This window comes from Lagenorhynchus albirostris, chromosome 3 (assembly GCF_949774975.1).
Source record: "Lagenorhynchus albirostris chromosome 3, mLagAlb1.1, whole genome shotgun sequence".
Lineage (NCBI taxonomy): Eukaryota > Metazoa > Chordata > Mammalia > Artiodactyla > Delphinidae > Lagenorhynchus > Lagenorhynchus albirostris.
In genome coordinates this window covers 66,991,658-67,009,496 of record NC_083097.1, presented here as the reverse complement: position 1 = coordinate 67,009,496, position 17,839 = coordinate 66,991,658, and the positions used below count along the sequence as shown (strand labels likewise).

The following is a 17,839-nucleotide window of genomic DNA, read 5'->3' as shown; positions in this document are numbered from 1 at the left end:
AGGGTGTGGCTGCAGTTGTCTCCCTTTTCTCTTCCAGCAGAAGGAGCCACCTCTGGGGGGTAGTGGGGGGGGGGAGAAAGAGGGGGAGGATGCTGGAGGGAATAGGAAGGAGGGGCGCGCGGGGCGGGCGGGCGCCTGCGAGGCTCAAGCTCACACGCACGCCGCCTCTGTTTGTACACAGTGCGCTCTCGGCTCGCTCCCTCGCTCCCCGCCTGCTCACGCTTCATTGTTCTCTTAAGTCAGAAGCCCCGCAGCCGGCCGAGGCGGCGCGAGCAGAGCACACAGTCTGCGGGTCCGCCAGCGCGGGTGACCCCGAGCCGCCGCCGGCGCCCGGCCCCGCCCGCCGCGCCTCGTCTGGGACCCACCCGCAGAGGAGGCTGAGCCCGCTGGCGACTCCCCGGAGCTCGCCCACCTCCCAGCGCCCCGGAGCGCAGGCAAAAGGGGAAGAAAGATTCCTCTCTTTGGTCGCCACTCTTTCTTGCTCTCTCCAAGAATTTGTTTAAGGAGACGCTGCAGGAAAAAGACATCTTGAATCCTCTGTCGGGGCGGGGTCTGCCGCTGCCCTGCGGTGCAGCCTCAGCGACACTACCCTCCACTAGGACCCCTGACCAGCGGGGTCACGTCCGAGAGACGGATCATGAAGCGCTCGGTGGCTGCTTGGCTCCTGGTTGGGCTCAGCCTTGGTGTCCCTCAGTTCTGCAAAGGTGAGGCGACGGCCCCGGGCGCCGGTTGCGGGACAGGCAGAGAGTCCCCTGGGAAACGCTGCGCAGGGGGCTGGAGGAGGTACCCCGGGCGCTCCCGGGGTGGCGAGCGCCGTGGGCGGCACAGAGGAGGCTGCGCCCTGCCCTGTGTGCCCAGGAAAAGTGCTCGCAAAGTCAGAGAGGAGTATGCGGGGCTGAGCCGGGAAGAGGGTGTGGGGTACCCAGATGAGATCGAGGAAGGACGGGGATGCAGGGGAGGCGGGAGGGAAAACATCTTCCACGGCTTACTTGGCCCCCGGGTGGCCACGCGAACCCTCCCTGGGCAGTGTGGGTGATGCCGGCTCCCGGCTCCAGACGGGGCTTTCGCTGGGGAGCGAGGGAAGCGAGCGTGCCCCGGGAGTGGAGGAGTGGAAAGGGGAAGAGTGCCTTAGGGCTGTCCGCCTCCAGGGTGCTGTGCTCTGGTGCCCGGCCCACGCCAAGCAGTTTGCAAATCCGAACCCGGTGCTGGGAGTTTGGGCGATGGGTGCGGTGGAGACGGGTCTGATAAGTCAGTTTGGCTTTCTCCCATCTCCCCATCCTGGAGGCGCAGCACCAATAGCAGAAAAAAACCCAGGAACCCGCCCTTCCTGTAGCCCAAAGGGCCTCAAGCTTTGCTCAGCATACCCTCCTGGTCGGAGCCTAACTCTTGGTAATAGGGAATCTTGCGTTGCGAGACAACCCTGGCGCCCCCGCCCAAGAGCGGAAAAGTTGTAAGAGGTGGTCTGGCGGTGGTTTTCATGAATTGCATGAAATAAACCAGTCTGTTAAAAAAAAAAAAACAACCCAAAAACACAGGACTTTGAAGAGTCTCCTGCTGAGTTGCGTAGTTGGCTTCCAGGTCCCTGGGAAGGATGGCCTGTCGATACAAGCCTTGGTCTTGGTTCCATCTAAGCTCGCGTTGGCGTTGAAGTTGGCGCCTGGAAAGGGCAGGGGGAGCTGCAGGGACTCTGGGTAGGTTGCTCGAGGCGGACCCGAGTCCCTTCTGCGCCCACATATACAGGCGGCTCCTTCTATGCGTTCAGTGGGTAATGAAACCCTCCGCAGGCTGCTTCAAGTGGAGAGCTGAGTGCACTACAGGGTTTAAAATGCTATGCCTCTTAAAAAATGTGGCTGGATTAAAAAATGCATTGACTCAAATCCATTTGAGATTAGACGCTGAATGAATATTCTACATCATTCATCCACGCACCCATCCGTCTATTTGTTTCACAGGAAAATTGTGAACTCTTGGGCTACTATTTGCCTAAGAAGCCGGGTGTTCCTGGCCAGATGCCCTCGGTGCCCTATCAGTAGCTATCCAGGCCTCACCTTTCCTCGGCCTCCCTCCCTCCCCCAGAATGTGGCTATTTCCCCCTGCGAGTAGGTGTGTGCCTCGCCCGCGTTTACTATGTGCCCTTCCAGTTATCAGACAGGCAGCCAGCCACTCCACTGAAGGTTAAGGAATGGTAATGGCTCTGTAGTTGCACTGCGGACTGCCCCAGCTATACGAAAAAGAGAGTGCTTCCACTACCGATATTTCTCCTTTCTTTCATTCCCCGTCTGGATTCCTTCTGCACTTTGATCCCTCAGCAGGAAAGGAGAGGGAGAACGGCAGGCATTCCCCTCCCCTCCTCCTTTCTCCGCCTCCGTTCCCACCCCAAACCGAAAACACACACTCACCCACTCACAGGCACCTACTCCTTGACACCATCGCCTCCATCATCACTCCTGGCACCCAGGCGGAGGGCGGCGCAGGTGGAGGAGGAGAAAGTATATCTAACCTGTGTGCCGCGCTAGCCTCCCTAGGTCTGGTTGCTGGAGCCCTCGGGCGCGGTGAGTCCCGTCTCGCTGCAGCCGGAAGCTCTGCTGTCCAAAGATACACACGCCCAGGACACAGCTTACTCTTGGTGTGTTGCCTGGGCTCTCTTTCCGTCTCCTAGACAATGCTGGGCAGTGTGTACTCCACATTCTTCCGTAGATTTCTCTTTTTGTCCAGACGGCCTGTGAGGAGAGGGATAGGAAAGAAATGGACCATTTTCCACGAGCTCTTTCTGTTAAACTTGCACCTTTCTAATTTATTCTCCCTCAGCTCTGCAGAAAGGCAGAGTACAGCTTGCGTGACATCTCCAAACAATTAAACTTTGAGCAAACTTACTGAGGCCAGTGTTAACGATGAGAATTTACCTTGCACCTCTCCCACCCCACCTCCCCAGATATCATTTGTCTAATGTATACGTTTTATAAATTGGTGTTTCCCCGTGTGGGTTGCAATTTATGCATATTAATGACTGGGATTTGATAAGGACATGTAATTCCTTTTCTTAGTCGTTTTTATTTTAAAATTAAACCAGTGAATCAGTCAGATTGAATATTTCATTAACTCTTAAATTATTCATTGTTATGGGTTGCTCTAAAAAATCCAATTACATGCATACAGTTGCAGCAAGCACGTGACATCTTATGCAATCTGTCCCTGTGCTTGCAGTTTGTGTCTGAAGTCTTTAAGCAAATGGCACTGTTTAAAAATGTCTAGACATGTCCTAAATACTATGAATCATTGGCATTCACATTTCCTTTTTTAATCAATGGTGATTTTTAGTTAATTCTACATGGGGATCAGTTAGTACCTGAACAGTCTCACTCGAGGTAAAAACACCCATGCTTCTATGATTAGTATAGCAATATTGATGCTGAAATAACAGGTTACTGTACTTTAAAAAAATTATTACACATCAGTGTCTTCATTACTTGATTTACATGATCATTAATTTTATACTTTAAAAATCAATGCCAGCTGCAGATTCCAGGTGAAACATTAAAAAAATAATTTGGAAATACTGAATTAAAAATAATAAGTAATTGAAGATAAAATATCCTGCTGGTACAGTTTGACACTAATGCAAAGAAAGCCCTGACCACTGTTATGATACAAAACACATTTTTTCCCTTCTGGTCCTAAAAAAGTTTTTTCTAATTATTTTTGAAATATTTTCTTAGAATTGAAATGTATTTTTGTTTTAAATTTATATTGTTTGGGGAAAACATTTATAATAATACAAATTAAGGGTTACAAAAATTGAAATGGTCTGTTCTCCCCTCTGCAGTCTTGAATTTACAAAGATCTTCAAAACCAGGCAAATGTATTTTACTTCTGAACTCTTCTCTAAATTAAAACTCTCTTGTATTTTTCTCAAATATCTTAAGATCAGTGTTTATATAAAACATGTATTCAGGATGTAGGGTATTTTTAATAAATATTTTCATAAAATTTTCCTTTCTTGTTAGATACATACGATTTTTCCTTCTCACAAAATGAGGATACCATATACATGACTAGACTAAAAAAGCTTGGTTGCTCAAAACCATTACAAAGTATAAGTTTGACAGTTTTTAGACTCTAAATTAGTAGTCCACACTCTTAATTTCACTGATATTAAGATAAAAATTTTAATTAGGTAATTTATTTTTAAAACTTTTCATCTTTTGAAGGGTTTTGAATAATGGGATGGCCTGTATTTGTTGTTTACTGAACATACTTGCAGGCGCCAATAGATTTGAGTATCATTTATGATGTAGTAGGTTCATTATATTCCTTGCCAAATAAACCCATGAAAAACAGTGTGGGTTTCAGAACTCAGTTCAAATCAGAGTAAATCAGAACACTTGGGTACTGGGAAACAAACAGCAAATTTTGCAAATATGTAATTAATGGTATGGCTTCTCTCAGGCTAATCAGTTTACTCCTATGAGTTTATATGAGTTTGAGTTTATTTCCTAAGTAGTTTGCAAACTGATGTTATTATGATGAAAAAAAAAATAGTAGAAAACCAAAGCCAAGCCATTCCTATTACTTAATTCTTACCTGTCTTTTAAGGAAGATGTCTAGCATGTTTTTGTTTTTGTTTTTTAAATCACAGCCCATATAATGATTACAATATCTTTTGGTTAATCAAAGCAAACATGTAGTTATATATAAAGACTTAAGTTGTTGGCTACGTGAAATGGATTATTGAAAATTTTCTCATGGTTGTGTGATAATGCTAAAAATTAAGTACTATAAATACTTACACTGAATGAATTACCACTTAATTGTTACTGAAAATACCTTTAAACAGTCTTTGCTTTGGGGGAATTGTTGAAGGGAAAAGTAGACAAGGATCATCGACTATGCCCTTGCCAGCAGGTGTCAGGATAATCAATGGAGATCTTTTAAAGGAAAGATGTTGGGTGGCGGGCGGGGGAAGTAAAGTAGTAAATGTTAATCTGCAAATCCACATAAAGTGACTTTCTACTCTCTGTGAAACTGATATTATTAAAGTTTTCAGTGCTCCCCTGAGAAAGAGAGGGAGGGTGAGTTGTAAGGACGTGCTGCTTGTACCACAGGATTTTAACTTGGAAGCAGAGTTGCTCCAACTGCCACACACAAATAACTATATGTCTAGGTTGAGCCATTATTTCTCAGGGGGTTCCTGAGTAACTTCCAAGGAAATGCACATAGAGCTATGAGGAGCTTGTAGTAAAACAGTTATTACTGAAATGTTTGGCATACTTTTAAGCTTACTCTCCATACCAGCTGTAAATTTTATACATAGAAGTAAGTACTTATTATATTGATTTACATGGATGTATATTCAACTATTTACGTGTATAGATCTAAAGTACTGGAAGAGATTACAGCTTATCCTTTTCTGTCACAGTGGTAAAGTGTATGGTTCCTAAAACTTGTAAGTTTCTAACTTAAGTCACTGGCCAAAAGAGACTAAATGACATGATAAAGTTTTGTCATTACCCATTTAAGCCAGTTATTATTCCTTATATACGTGCCTATTGTGTTTCAATAGCTTTCGGTGACTTGACATTATTTGTTTCTAATTGATCCTTAACTGAGAACCATTCCTCAAAAGTTAGTTCTAGCATCTGCTGATATAGCCCTTAAAACAGTGTTACAGATTCACCGTTACACCATTTCTACACGTTCTCTCTGTTTTTTATAAAGTCGCTGATATCGTGTCAAGCAGTCTGTCTCCAGTGGTATCCTTTCTGTGTCACAGTCCTCCTTAAATAACCCCCCTCCCAACATTTCCTTGCTGGATAGCAACTAGGGCACAGCATCCACTATAAAAGTCTGTCATCATTATTAAAAGGTTGCAAATCTCCAAAACACTGTGGCATTTGCAATTTGCTTTCTTGTGAGGAAAAACAAATGACAATCTAAAGCCTCTACTACTAAATCCTGAGGTTTAAAACATAAACAGAAATAAATTAGGATCTGAATTATGGAGCAACTCAGGATTTTACACCTTGATATGATCACAGTATCCTGCCTAAAACTATCAACTGGGCAATAACTTATATCCACCCCACTTGTAGAGAAGTATCTTGCTTTGCCTGTAGCACAGAGCTGAGAACCTAGGAGAAAACATCAAAAACTCCTGACCACCTAAAATAGATAATGCATTTTGGCCTTAAATCATATAGAAAAGTCTATTTCTCTTGGTTTTTAAGTCCCTGGGCTCTCTATAAACTGAATTCAAAAAATTAAAGACATATGAGGTAATAGGTCAGACTTAATCAGAGCAATAAAGCCTGGCAGCTGTTAGACAAAGAGGAGATTGAAAAAGTATATGTAAAAGCAGAGCTACCTTACAGTGTAAAAAACTAGAAAAAAACATTTATTTGGGGTGGGAGAGGGGCTATGTTTAAAGGCCAAAAGGCGTTACCCTGTGAGAGATTATGCTTGTATTTGATACCAGTATTGATCTTGCATCCTAGACAAAGACTCACTGCAATATGTTCAACATTTTGGGGATACAAAGGCAGTGAAATATGTGCATTATTGAAGAGATTTTGTCCAAAATGTTTAAGCTTGAAAAACCTGTTTAAAGGTGAAAGAGACATATCTGAAGAATGTGCTTGTTTGAAACTTTATTTTCCCATCATTTCAGATAATATGTTGTTATACATTTTTTATTGATTTTCCTCCTAAAGTAATAAATGAAGGTACAAATTACAAAACAGAGGACTCAATTTTGTAGAAAAGGAATAGATCTCAGAATGCAGATAAGATGCCCTGCAATTATTTGGTAATATTTTAGAAGAAAATGTACTACTATTTTGTTTTAAAATATGCATTATTATGCTGATAGAAGCTGGGTAGGATTTGTTCAACAGAAGATTTAATAGTGCATGAAGTAGAATGGAGGATTTAAGTTCAAGAATTTAAGTGAAGGCTTTTTGAGTACTAAAGCACTTTTGAATGTGATTGTTACTATGGAGAAAGAAAATTGACTCTAGATCTAAGCTTTACTTTTTTCTGTTTTCTAAAACAGGTCTGTATCAAACTGATCAGTCTCTTTAAAACTAATTTAATATAGTAATAACAGCCCACAGACGGAAAGGCCAAGGTTTTAATCTCTTTTTGTTAAATGATTTTGTGCATGATTGAAAGCGGTCTCTGAATGGGTTAGGACACCATGCATTCTTTTTTATGCTTGGTATTTGATGAAGACATTTATTTTGGGAATGCACAATATTCCTCTTAAGTCTCTTCTTGTACTGAGGTCAGGATGACCATTTACTTTTTACTGCTACTGGAGATCATATGAAGACAGCCCAGGTCAAACGGGCTCATGACCCTTGGGCAGAAAAGACTGGGACAGTCAAGTGGGAACATTGGAGAATATTCTTATTTGAAATAAATTGGTGAATCCCTCCCAGTAGCATAGAGCAGTCTCCCAATTATAGGCATCAGTCTTATCTTTGCTTATATCTCCGATACCCTTCTCCCCTCACATGTTTGGCTCCAAATGCTAATTGAACTCTAATTTTATCCACACACTTTCTCCTGTTTGTTTATTCATCTTTTTTCTTTCTATAGTTTAACTTTTGTATTGTCAACACCATTTTGAAATTGTCTATAGGCAAACAAAATGCAAATTACCATTCAAAATGCTTTCATATTTATTTATAAATTCTTGTGTCATATGTTGTACTTCCTACAGAGCCAGGGCTTAGAGCAGTGCAAGGCAAAACAAACAACACAACTATGCAACAGCAACAACAAAACCGAAACACTCAATATATATCCAAATGAATGGAGCTATCCACTCCCCGCCCCCAGCCCCGTCAGTGTTCTGTGAGAGATACCCACATATTTTAAACAGCAGTATGTTATAAAAGATAAGTCCAAAGTAGTCCCAGGAAATTTAAAAGCTTTGTTTCTCGCCTTGTTATATTAACTTTTTTTTTTTTTTACAATATATGTTATAGAGTGAACTACTTTGAAAATATTTCTCAATACTCCTGCAAGAGCATTGCTAAACACATAATATTAACATGCAGGCATGACAAGAAGTGCTGTGTTTGCTGTGCATCTTCAGTTAAAAGAAAAACTACCTCTGAGTGATCAATTTCTTTGTTAGATACAAGGTTCTAACATTTCCAGCTAACTTTAATTTTGATCTAGAAACAATAATTTTTCAGACATCAGTTTGTTTTTTCCTTTCTTCTCTTTATTTGGGGAGTGCCACCATGTCTATTTAAGCATCTTGCTAGATAACTTAACAAGGAGCATTCATTAGGATGTCTTTCTTAAGTATAGTTAATAAGTATAGTATTTATTTAGTGCATGTTATGTGTTTCCCTGTTCTAAGTACCATCTTTGATTCTCACTCTGATTCTATGAGGCAGGTACTATTATTATTTACATATGAATGAGAAAAGAGATACAGAGAGGTTAAGTACTCTCCCAAATAAATAATCTACTAAGTAGCTTGTTAGAAATAGGATCCAGTTTAAATCTAGAGCCTGCTCTCTTAACTACTGAACTATGCTGTATTTCAGTGAGTGACACATCCTGTATGTCATGGACATATTTTGTTAAATGATTTTCTTATTTGTAAAACACACACATCATATCCAATTTCTATTTAACAAGTAGATATTTTGGAAGGGGTAAATTATATTTATTTTCTTGGGACAAAATTTTTAAAATTTTCAAATTTAATTTGGTAAAGTGTCAATACATCTTTTCTTTTCACATTCAGAAATAAAGAGTGGAGTATGCTCTGTTTGGTCAGAAAGAGTTAATGTGTCTTTCAGAAAAATGCATCACTAGTATGAATAGTGAAGACAGGAAAAAGAAGAGGAGTACTCGGGAAGGGATTCAAAACGTTGCCATTCAATTTTATTTCAACATGATTTTTATAATTTATTTTGGTTTTCTAGGATTCCATTGCTTCAGTGTTATTCAGTATGATATGTAAGAGCATACTTTATAATTTTCAGATACGTTATGTAGGAAAAAGTGATTTTAAAGGTTAACAGATACATAATGTAGGACATAGTGATTTTAAAGGTTAACCAGGTTTTTATTTCTGCTAGTTTGATGAAGGTATTTTATTTGCTTTACATTCCATCCTCATTTAATTTTATTTCTGTGTAACCCCATTAAGAAATTTGAGCCAAACAAAAGCACCAGATGGTCTCAAACCGTATCAGCTAGAAAATTATATCTTCTGGTTTCTTTTAAGAGTTATTTAACCAAGATATTTATTTTTTAAAACTAGAATTGGATTAACATTAAGTATTTTACAAAATAATGAAAATTCCATCATATGAGATCACCTTGTTAATATCTTCTTCTGTACATCTGTATGGTATTTTATAGTTGAAATGGACCTCTACATGCTTTATTATATTTATTCCCCTAAAATAATAATAATAAAAACAATAGTTAAAATTTCTTCAGCATTTCCCATGTTTCTTCTAGGAAGCATAAGCAGAAAAGGCATTCTTAATCTCATTTAACAGATAAGGAACCTGAGGTTTGAAAAAGTCACATCAATTATAATTCAACATGTCCTATAACTCAAGCAACCAGTGACAGAGTTTGAACTTGACTGTGATTCCAGCTTATCTTTTACTCTTTTCTGCTATACCACTTTGCTTTAGGTAGTTATAGTTGGTGCTTTTTTCTCAGTTCTTGGACCCACAAGATGAGAAGAAGGAATTGGTGTACCACTTGCTTTTTCGGAAACTATTCTAACTGCCTCTTAGTACAACATTCACACTTTCCTGCCATCAGCCTATAACATCTCCTTTCCTCTCTGGAGCCAATTACTAACCATCACAACATCCTGAACTTCCTCAAAGGCTTCAGAACCTTGTTTCTTCTCTATTATTTGTTCCTTTAAAAACTTGTGACCCTTTTAATATTCTGGTGTTAAACTTCCTGGAAGTTCCCAACACAAATGATTCCCAGCTCCATTCTTAGGTACCTACTGGCAATGCTGTTCATTAGACTTTCTCATCGCATGATTTGCTCATTTACTAGTACTTTAAATTTCTCAGACTTCCCATTTCTTGCCAGAATTTTCTGTCTTTCTACCTCTCCTTGCCCTTCATTCCCAGTAAACCCACTCTTGTCATTGATCTAATTTTCAGTTCTTCTTATCTCTCTTCTTTACCAACCTGGTCTTTGTGGTTATCCATTTCAAGATGTATTCAACCATTTTTGAATTTTTCAGCCCACGTGCTTTCATTATTTTTGCTTCTTTAAATCTCAAACTAAGGTAATTTCCACCGTCCCTTTCCCCTCATTGGCCATGAGAAAACTGGAGTTCTGTCAAGAAGTAATAGGATCCACTGGAAACCCTGGTGAATTTGAAAGGTTGAGTTGTGGGTCCAAAAGGGAATGAGCAAGAAAGAAAGTGATGGTATGAGGAGTAAGGTGATGGGGGCATTGCGGTAATTAGACTATAATTACAGATACTGATAATTATAAATTTGGGAGTAAGTTATGGTTGAAGGAGGGTAGAAGACAAGACCATTGGAAGAGGTGAGTCAAAACACATGGAAAAAATATTTATGTGGGTATTGAAATTCCCCAAAAAATTATACCAAGAGAAATGTTGGAGCGAATGATAGTGAACCAGGAACAGAAATCTTTAAGGAGTGAGAGAGGTACAGAGATGAAGAAATAACTATAATAGGGGGATAGTATTGGGGAATAGAGATCTATGGCATGAAATTAAAACTGGGTAGCGTTTTTTTGCTGTTGTTTTTTTTTTTTTTGAGCAGAAGGAGAGAATATTCAGGAAGTTGCACTGAAGAACAAGAGGGACTCCTGCCACATCTCTATAAGCTATGGGAGAGAAAACGGTAACCAATTAAGAGAGCTGCAGGGTAGACAGTAACTCAGAGGAGAGCTGATTTTCTCTAGAGCAGGAAGACAGATGTAATAGCCTAGTCCCAGGCATCATGCACTTTGGCAGTCTTCATCCTACACCTTTTGACACATTGAGCTCGTTATGATAATTGATATATTCACTAAGAGCTATGTTTTCAAGCACATAAAATATGTTTTCATATGCAACAGCTCTTTTAGACCTCACAAAAACCTAGTGGATTATTATTATCCCCATTGACAGATGAAGCTATAGACAGAATAATTCTATTCCCAGTGATAAACACTCAAAACTAGGTTTTGTAGACCCAAGTCCAGGACTCTTTTCACTTTAGCACAATTGCAGAGAAAAGCCTTAAATCTGAGGAAAGATCCCTTCTAAATTTAAAGCATAGCTGGGTAATGGGAAGATGTCCTACTTTGTCCTATTCAGATAGGCCTCTATGTATTTTGAGGTCTGCAGAGTTTAGGTTACTGGGAATGTCTATATCTGCTTGGTGGCCTTAATCCTTGCCCATCTTGGATTATTTGTCCAAATGGTTCTTACTGGAAAACAACATTATCACTAGGGGAAGTTTTGGTTTTTTTTTTTTCCTTTTTAATATGCTCGTAATTATGCAACCTTGTACACAAAGAATTCTTTTTCCTCAATTTACGTGTTTCAAATATTTGTAAACCATAATGTTTCTTCTTTAGTTTCTGAGATGCTAAAGTTGTACATATTTTTCCTTTAATCTGTCCTTGTAAGCCATTCCTTTCATCATTTTAGTTGTGTCATTTGGAATCTGTCCAAGTAGCCTACATATTTATGCAACAGGCTTGCCAAAACCTCAACAGGGAATTCCATGGATGTGCTTCCCTAAAATAACACCACACACATTAGTCTGTACTTTTTAATTTTGCAAATACAATCTTAATTTTTAATTTATTGATTTGCTGGTTAATTTTTTCTATCAGACCACCTTTTTCCAAGTAATACTTATCTATGTCATTTTTATTTCATGATTTTGTTTTACATTAGCCTTCACTGGAGTTTTACTTTATATTTTTCTTCATTCTGCATTCAGAATGATGACCATTACTGCTGTATGATGTATTCTCTGCCCACAGAATCTCAGAATAACCTGATTTCTTCACTGTAAATTGTTATTATGCTACTTATTGCTATTTTAATATCATGTACATATCAGCTAAATAACAATACAATGTACAAATTCTTATCCTTACCTTTTTTGCATATTTATTTCTTTTGGGGCCTTTGAAGTATTCAGTATCTTCTTGAAACCATCATCTGTCTCTATTTCTGTATTTTTCCTATTTCTTTATTTATTTATAGCTATCTCCTTCTATATGTTGCCATTTTCTGCCCCAGATCATTCCTCAGCTTAAACTGCAAAACCTCAGAGAATCTGTGATCACCTTCTCCAAGTACTGAGGCATCAACATACACATAGATACAAACAATATACCCCTGTCACTAGCTTCTATTACTGTTCTTTTTTGAAATTACACATTTTTCGAAAATCACATTTATATAATCACTTGCTTATTATCTTATTTTCTCTCGTTTGTAATGTATTCTTGCAAGCTCCATGGGGGCTGGAAGAACATCTGTTTTATTCCCTAATGGATATATCCAGCTCCAAACATGATGCCTTGTACACAGTAGGCATTCAATATTTGTTGGCTGAGTTTTTGCATGCATGAAGGAGTGAAAAACATGAATGAAAACAACTCTGCTGGTGTATAAATCTTTCTCTGGTTAAAACAAAAAATATGTTCCTTTAATAGACCCATTAACTAATTTAATAAATTCTTATCTACTTGCACTGATGCACTGACATGTGATTTATGGCACAAGTGATACACTTTTAGAAAGCAATAAATACTTAAGTAGAGGCAAATTCTAAGAGCTGACTAAATAAATTACCAACTTGTTTTCATCTCTGTCTAATGTATAAACACTTTAAAATCAAGATTCGGGTTTTACCTTAAATTATCAAATTACAATAAAATAGTTGTAATTGTATATGCAAGATAAACAGTAAGCTTCAGACTATCATTTTATTATCAGGAGTTGACAAGAAATGTATATGCAACAAAATCAAAAGCACTTGGTGGTTTTTCATTGTCAGGTGGAGGAGCTACAGGTAGCCCTTTGATCTGCTAATTGTCCCAGTGCCTTGGTGATCACTTCCATGAGCACCACCAGTGATAACTTTCCTCCAACCATGACTTCTTTCCCTCCTCCCACCACACAGTCACACCTGCTGAACCCAGATGTACTTGGCAGAGGGGAAAAGACAGCACCTGGGCACTGTGTCTTCCCAGGAGCCAAGAGCCTCCGAAACAGCTCTGTTTAGAGTTGTTTGTGTAATGACCGTCTTTATGTCACTGCAAACTGCTTTTTATTTCCCTTTGGGCAACTAGACTTCTACCTTTCTTAAATGCCTAGGTGGTTCTAAAACAATTTGTATGCTTGTGACCCCAGTAATTGTGTGATTTCAACTTCTAGTCTAAAAGCTCTGAAGATGACGTGTCTTTCTAAAACAGGAATACAACGGCAAAGGATTATGTAGAATAAAAACGGTAAAGTCTAATGCTTTGCCCTTTCTTATGTGATAAGAAAGAAACCTTGGCTTTTTTTTTTTTTGAGGGACAGTTACTTCCTCATCCTTGTTTTAGTTTTAATTATTTTTTAACCTGAAGTATATACTCATTGAAGAAAAGTTGTAATGGTAACACTTTGGTGTCTATATTTAGAGACTTGTTTCAATAAATAAATATCTCAAAGTAATGTTTTTAACCATAAAGTAGATCATACCACCTAGTTTTATAATTTAGTCAACAACATTTTATTAAGTAGAGATGGATGCCAAGAACTGTTCTGGGTGTTGCAATTACAGACGGTGAACAAAACAGACAGAAATTCTTGCTCACATAGAGCTTACATTCTAATGAAGTGGAACAGAGAATAAACTAAGGAAATTGTCTTGTAGGTTAAAAGGAGAGGGTAGGGATTTCAGGAGTGGATTTCATTTTTATGTAGGGTGCTTATGTCAAGCCTAACTGTTTAAAAACATTAAGGAAGTGACTTACATGTTGCAAGTATGTTGTCTCAAGTTTCATTTATCTTTATATTTATTATGTTTAATATGCAAAAGGTAAAACAAATTTATTTTGTAAAATAATCCATATTTTCCTTTATGAATTCTGCTTTTGGTATCATAATTAAGTTCACAAGAATCGCCCTTTGTTTCTCCAACCAAATAAATGGTTGGGTATGTTCCAACACTACTTAAAAAAAACTGTTAGAAAATAATGTATCATATAATACATTAGAATATTTTCTAATTTATTCACATTATATATAGCATTAAAATGTTTGTGAAGAGTTACATGTTTATGCAAAATGAAACATATTACAGTAATCTATATACAGTGTGATAACCACAAAGTGGAAAAGGAAACATAAAACAAGATAAAGCTCCCAGGCTCAGGAGTCAAGAGTTTTCAGTTTCAATAGATGACTAACCTTAGTTTTCAAAAATAAATAAATAAATAATATATGGGGATAGTAATAATATAGCCTGACTCCTAGGATTATTGTGAGGATTTAATACAGGTTAAATGCTTAGAACAATATTTTTGTCCTGTGATGGATATGATGATGATGATGATGATGACACTCTAGTCTTTCCAGTGCCATAGCATAATGCTTGGCACACATTATGATAAAAAATTAACTGGTAAAAGAATGGAGTTTATCCATTCATTTTTTTGATTGGATAAAATTCATTTTTATCCAATCAATTTTTTTTCTCATTTAATTATTATTTTACTTTTTGGTGCAATATTTATCAAGAAGACTTCAGTCTTTTAACTGAGATATAACTTACAGGTATATTAATATAATGTGTTGTTAAGAGAATGGAATCAGATAGACTGGGAGTTGGATCCTGGATCAAACAGTCAGTAGCTCTGAAGCCTTCTGCAGTTTGTCTAGCTTGTAGACTATGGATAAAGCAGTAGGAATCTAATAGGGCTGTTGTAATGATTAAAAGATATAATCCATGTAATGTGCTTATAGATCTTGGCACAATACAAACCTCAATAAACATTATCTATTATTATTTTCTTAATTGTGGTTGTGGCTATTACTGTAAAGGGGGCAGTTACCTTGGGACACATTCCCGAGGAGAATGGTATAAGGAGGGGATGGGAACCTGGATGGATCTGACAAATTGGCTGATCAACAAAGTCTAGCAATTCTTGAATTTATGCTAAATGAATCTTGGTTATGTTTCTGGCTTTATTTGTATTTCGGGGGGTATTTAACTGTCTTATCCATTAGGGCTGCTATAATAAAAATACCATAGACTGGGTGGATTATAAAAGACAGAAATTTGTTTCTACAGTACTAGAGGCTAGAAAGTCCAAGATAAATGTGCCAGCAGATTCTGCGTCTGGTAAGAGCCTACTTCCTGAGTCATAGGTGGCCAGTTTTCACTGTGACCTTATGTGATCAACATGGCAAGGGAGCTCTCTGAGGCTTTTTTTGTAAGGGCACTAACAGTACTCATGGGGCCTCCACCCTCATGACCTAATCACCACCCAAAGACCCTACTTCCAAATACCATCATATTGGGGATGAGGTTTCAACATGTGGATTCTGAGGGGACATAAACAATCTGTAGTATCATCTGCAGTAGAATAGCCTTCAATGTCTCCTAACTCAACAGGAGGTCTTTGCTTCCTTTATATTCTTTCCACTTAGGTGCACTTACTCTCTACTCTGAATATTGACTGTGAGTTGTGTCCTGATTTATAAGCTATAATAGAAACTTCTAAAATACTTTAGGTTATTTTCATTTCACATTTTGCTTTAGAGACCTCAACTGTGAATATGGTATATAGGGAAGTTTACAGCATGATTTTTTAATCTGCTTATTCATGACTGGTGATCTCTGTGGTCAGTACTTAGTATTCAGAAAACTGTTATTTCTTATGTATCTAAATGGGTAAAAATTAAGTTCATGTTGGGCTAAAGATTTTAAAATAAAATAATTGTTTGCATTTTAATTAATTGACTTTTATACTGTCCCCTCTTTGGGGGAAAAAAATGCCAGAAAAACAACAACAACAACAAAAACTTTCCATTCAGGGAATACTTTTAAATTAAATACAAGACATAGATATACAAACATGTTTTAAGAATTAATGTAGAACTATATGGTTTCCTACAGAATGACTCAGTTTGTTCAGATGAATTAAGAAATAGACATTAATGATTTTAGGGTATAAGACTACTAGGTCAGTTTGTACTTATTTTCAAAGTAACATTTATGACTAACATCAGCTCGTGGCCAAAGCAAGCAGGATTCCACATGAGATTTACATGGTTAAAATCGTTGAGATTTATCAAGAAAATATATTATACATGGACTATTTCCAAGTCAAGTCACAGTTAAAAACATTATTTTGAGTATTATAAGAGAGTCTCCATGAAGGGGCAGTGGTAATACACAGATTCAGGATTATTTACCTGTTTTGAGGTCAGCTAATTAGTAATCTTAATTGCATTTACAAAGTCCTTTTTGCCATGTAACATAACATATTTAATGTGTATAACATCAAGGAGTGAAAATCATGGGACCAGAATCCTACTATTGTTTTTATACATAATCTCATGTAGATACAGGTTTGTATAACTTCATCTGCTGTAGCAGTGTGGACTAGTTTAGGTCTCAAAAAACTTATTTGTGGCTCTACCAAGTACTTGCCTTGTGACTTTGAGCAAACTCTAATCTCTTGGTTTCTTTATTTGGCAAAAATAGAGATAATAGCCTCTACACTATTTGTCTTTTAGGCTTATTATAGTGATCAAAATGAAAATGAAGCAATATACTGGGAATGATTTTGGAACCTGAAAACTGTCCTATAAATTGTTTGGTTTGGTGGTAGCTTCAAATTCTTGCTTTGTTTTCTATTCCTTTATAGAGTAAGCTAGTATTAGAAGTCGTGATGATTCCTGATATTTTATATGATACTCCCTTCATTTGTTCTTGTATGTTTAACTGAACATATCCAGATGCCATGAAAACTTTAGATTACAGTTGTTTGGAAAAGGAACATAAACACACTAGAAATGATGACAAATCTGATATGTAGGTATTCACTGCATTATGAGAACTTAACTGGTGGTGATCAGACAGCTCCTACATGTGAAAATGGGCATATTTATAGCTGGTATCCCCAAATGTCCCTGATTTCACCTGCCTTTTTCAACCCTAGGTTGAGATCTAGAGTGGCTGGCTTAGAAAATTGTTTTGTTCGTGCAAATACAGAGAATTAAAACATTAAATCATCCTCTCACCCTCCTGACAAAATTGCCACCTCCAAAGGAATCAGGGTCATCTTCTCTCCTGCTATGTTCCTGCTACATTCTTGCTGTGTTCCTGCTACCCAAACCTTCAACTTCTTCTTGTCCCAATGCCAGTCCACAAAAATAGCTTAATACAAATTTCCTTAAAAATAGTAGCAGTGACACCATTTAAAATATTTTAGCTAGTGTTATAGAATTGTTTCTAGAAAAACATGCTTTATTTTGTTTCTAAAAAGCTCAATTTCAAAATTATATATGGATCATAAACCATAACTTATTTTTGAATTAGCAATTTCTTGATACTTTTCAATACAAGAATTAGCTTAGATTCTGTTACCAAAGTGCAATCACATTGTTGAGATTTCCCCCCAGTAAATATAAATGTATACTATATATATGTAAAAAGTTAATACTTTATTGTAAAGGAAATATTAAATTAGAAGAATAAATACCTTAATACCTTAATAAATGACCTCTTTAGTAATAGAGTTCACCTGGTGATTGCTTTAAAAATAAAATGTATTCAGAAGTCAACTTTACAAATAGGAA

General features: G+C 37.8%; 1 protein-coding gene across 2 annotated transcripts in view; it reads left to right on the top strand.

Annotated features, from left to right (window-relative positions):
- The first annotated feature begins 396 nt into the window (after positions 1–396).
- EDIL3 (EGF like repeats and discoidin domains 3) overlaps positions 397–17,839 on the top strand; it is a 431,555-nt gene continuing 414,112 nt past the window's right edge. For both annotated transcript variants that reach the window (XR_009539865.1, XM_060146146.1), the window contains exon 1: positions 397–704. Coding sequence is in view for 1 of the 2 variants with exons in the window: in XM_060146146.1 (XP_060002129.1) it covers positions 638–704 (67 nt within the window). In the remaining variant the exon portion in view is untranslated. The remainder of the gene's footprint in view (positions 705–17,839) is intronic.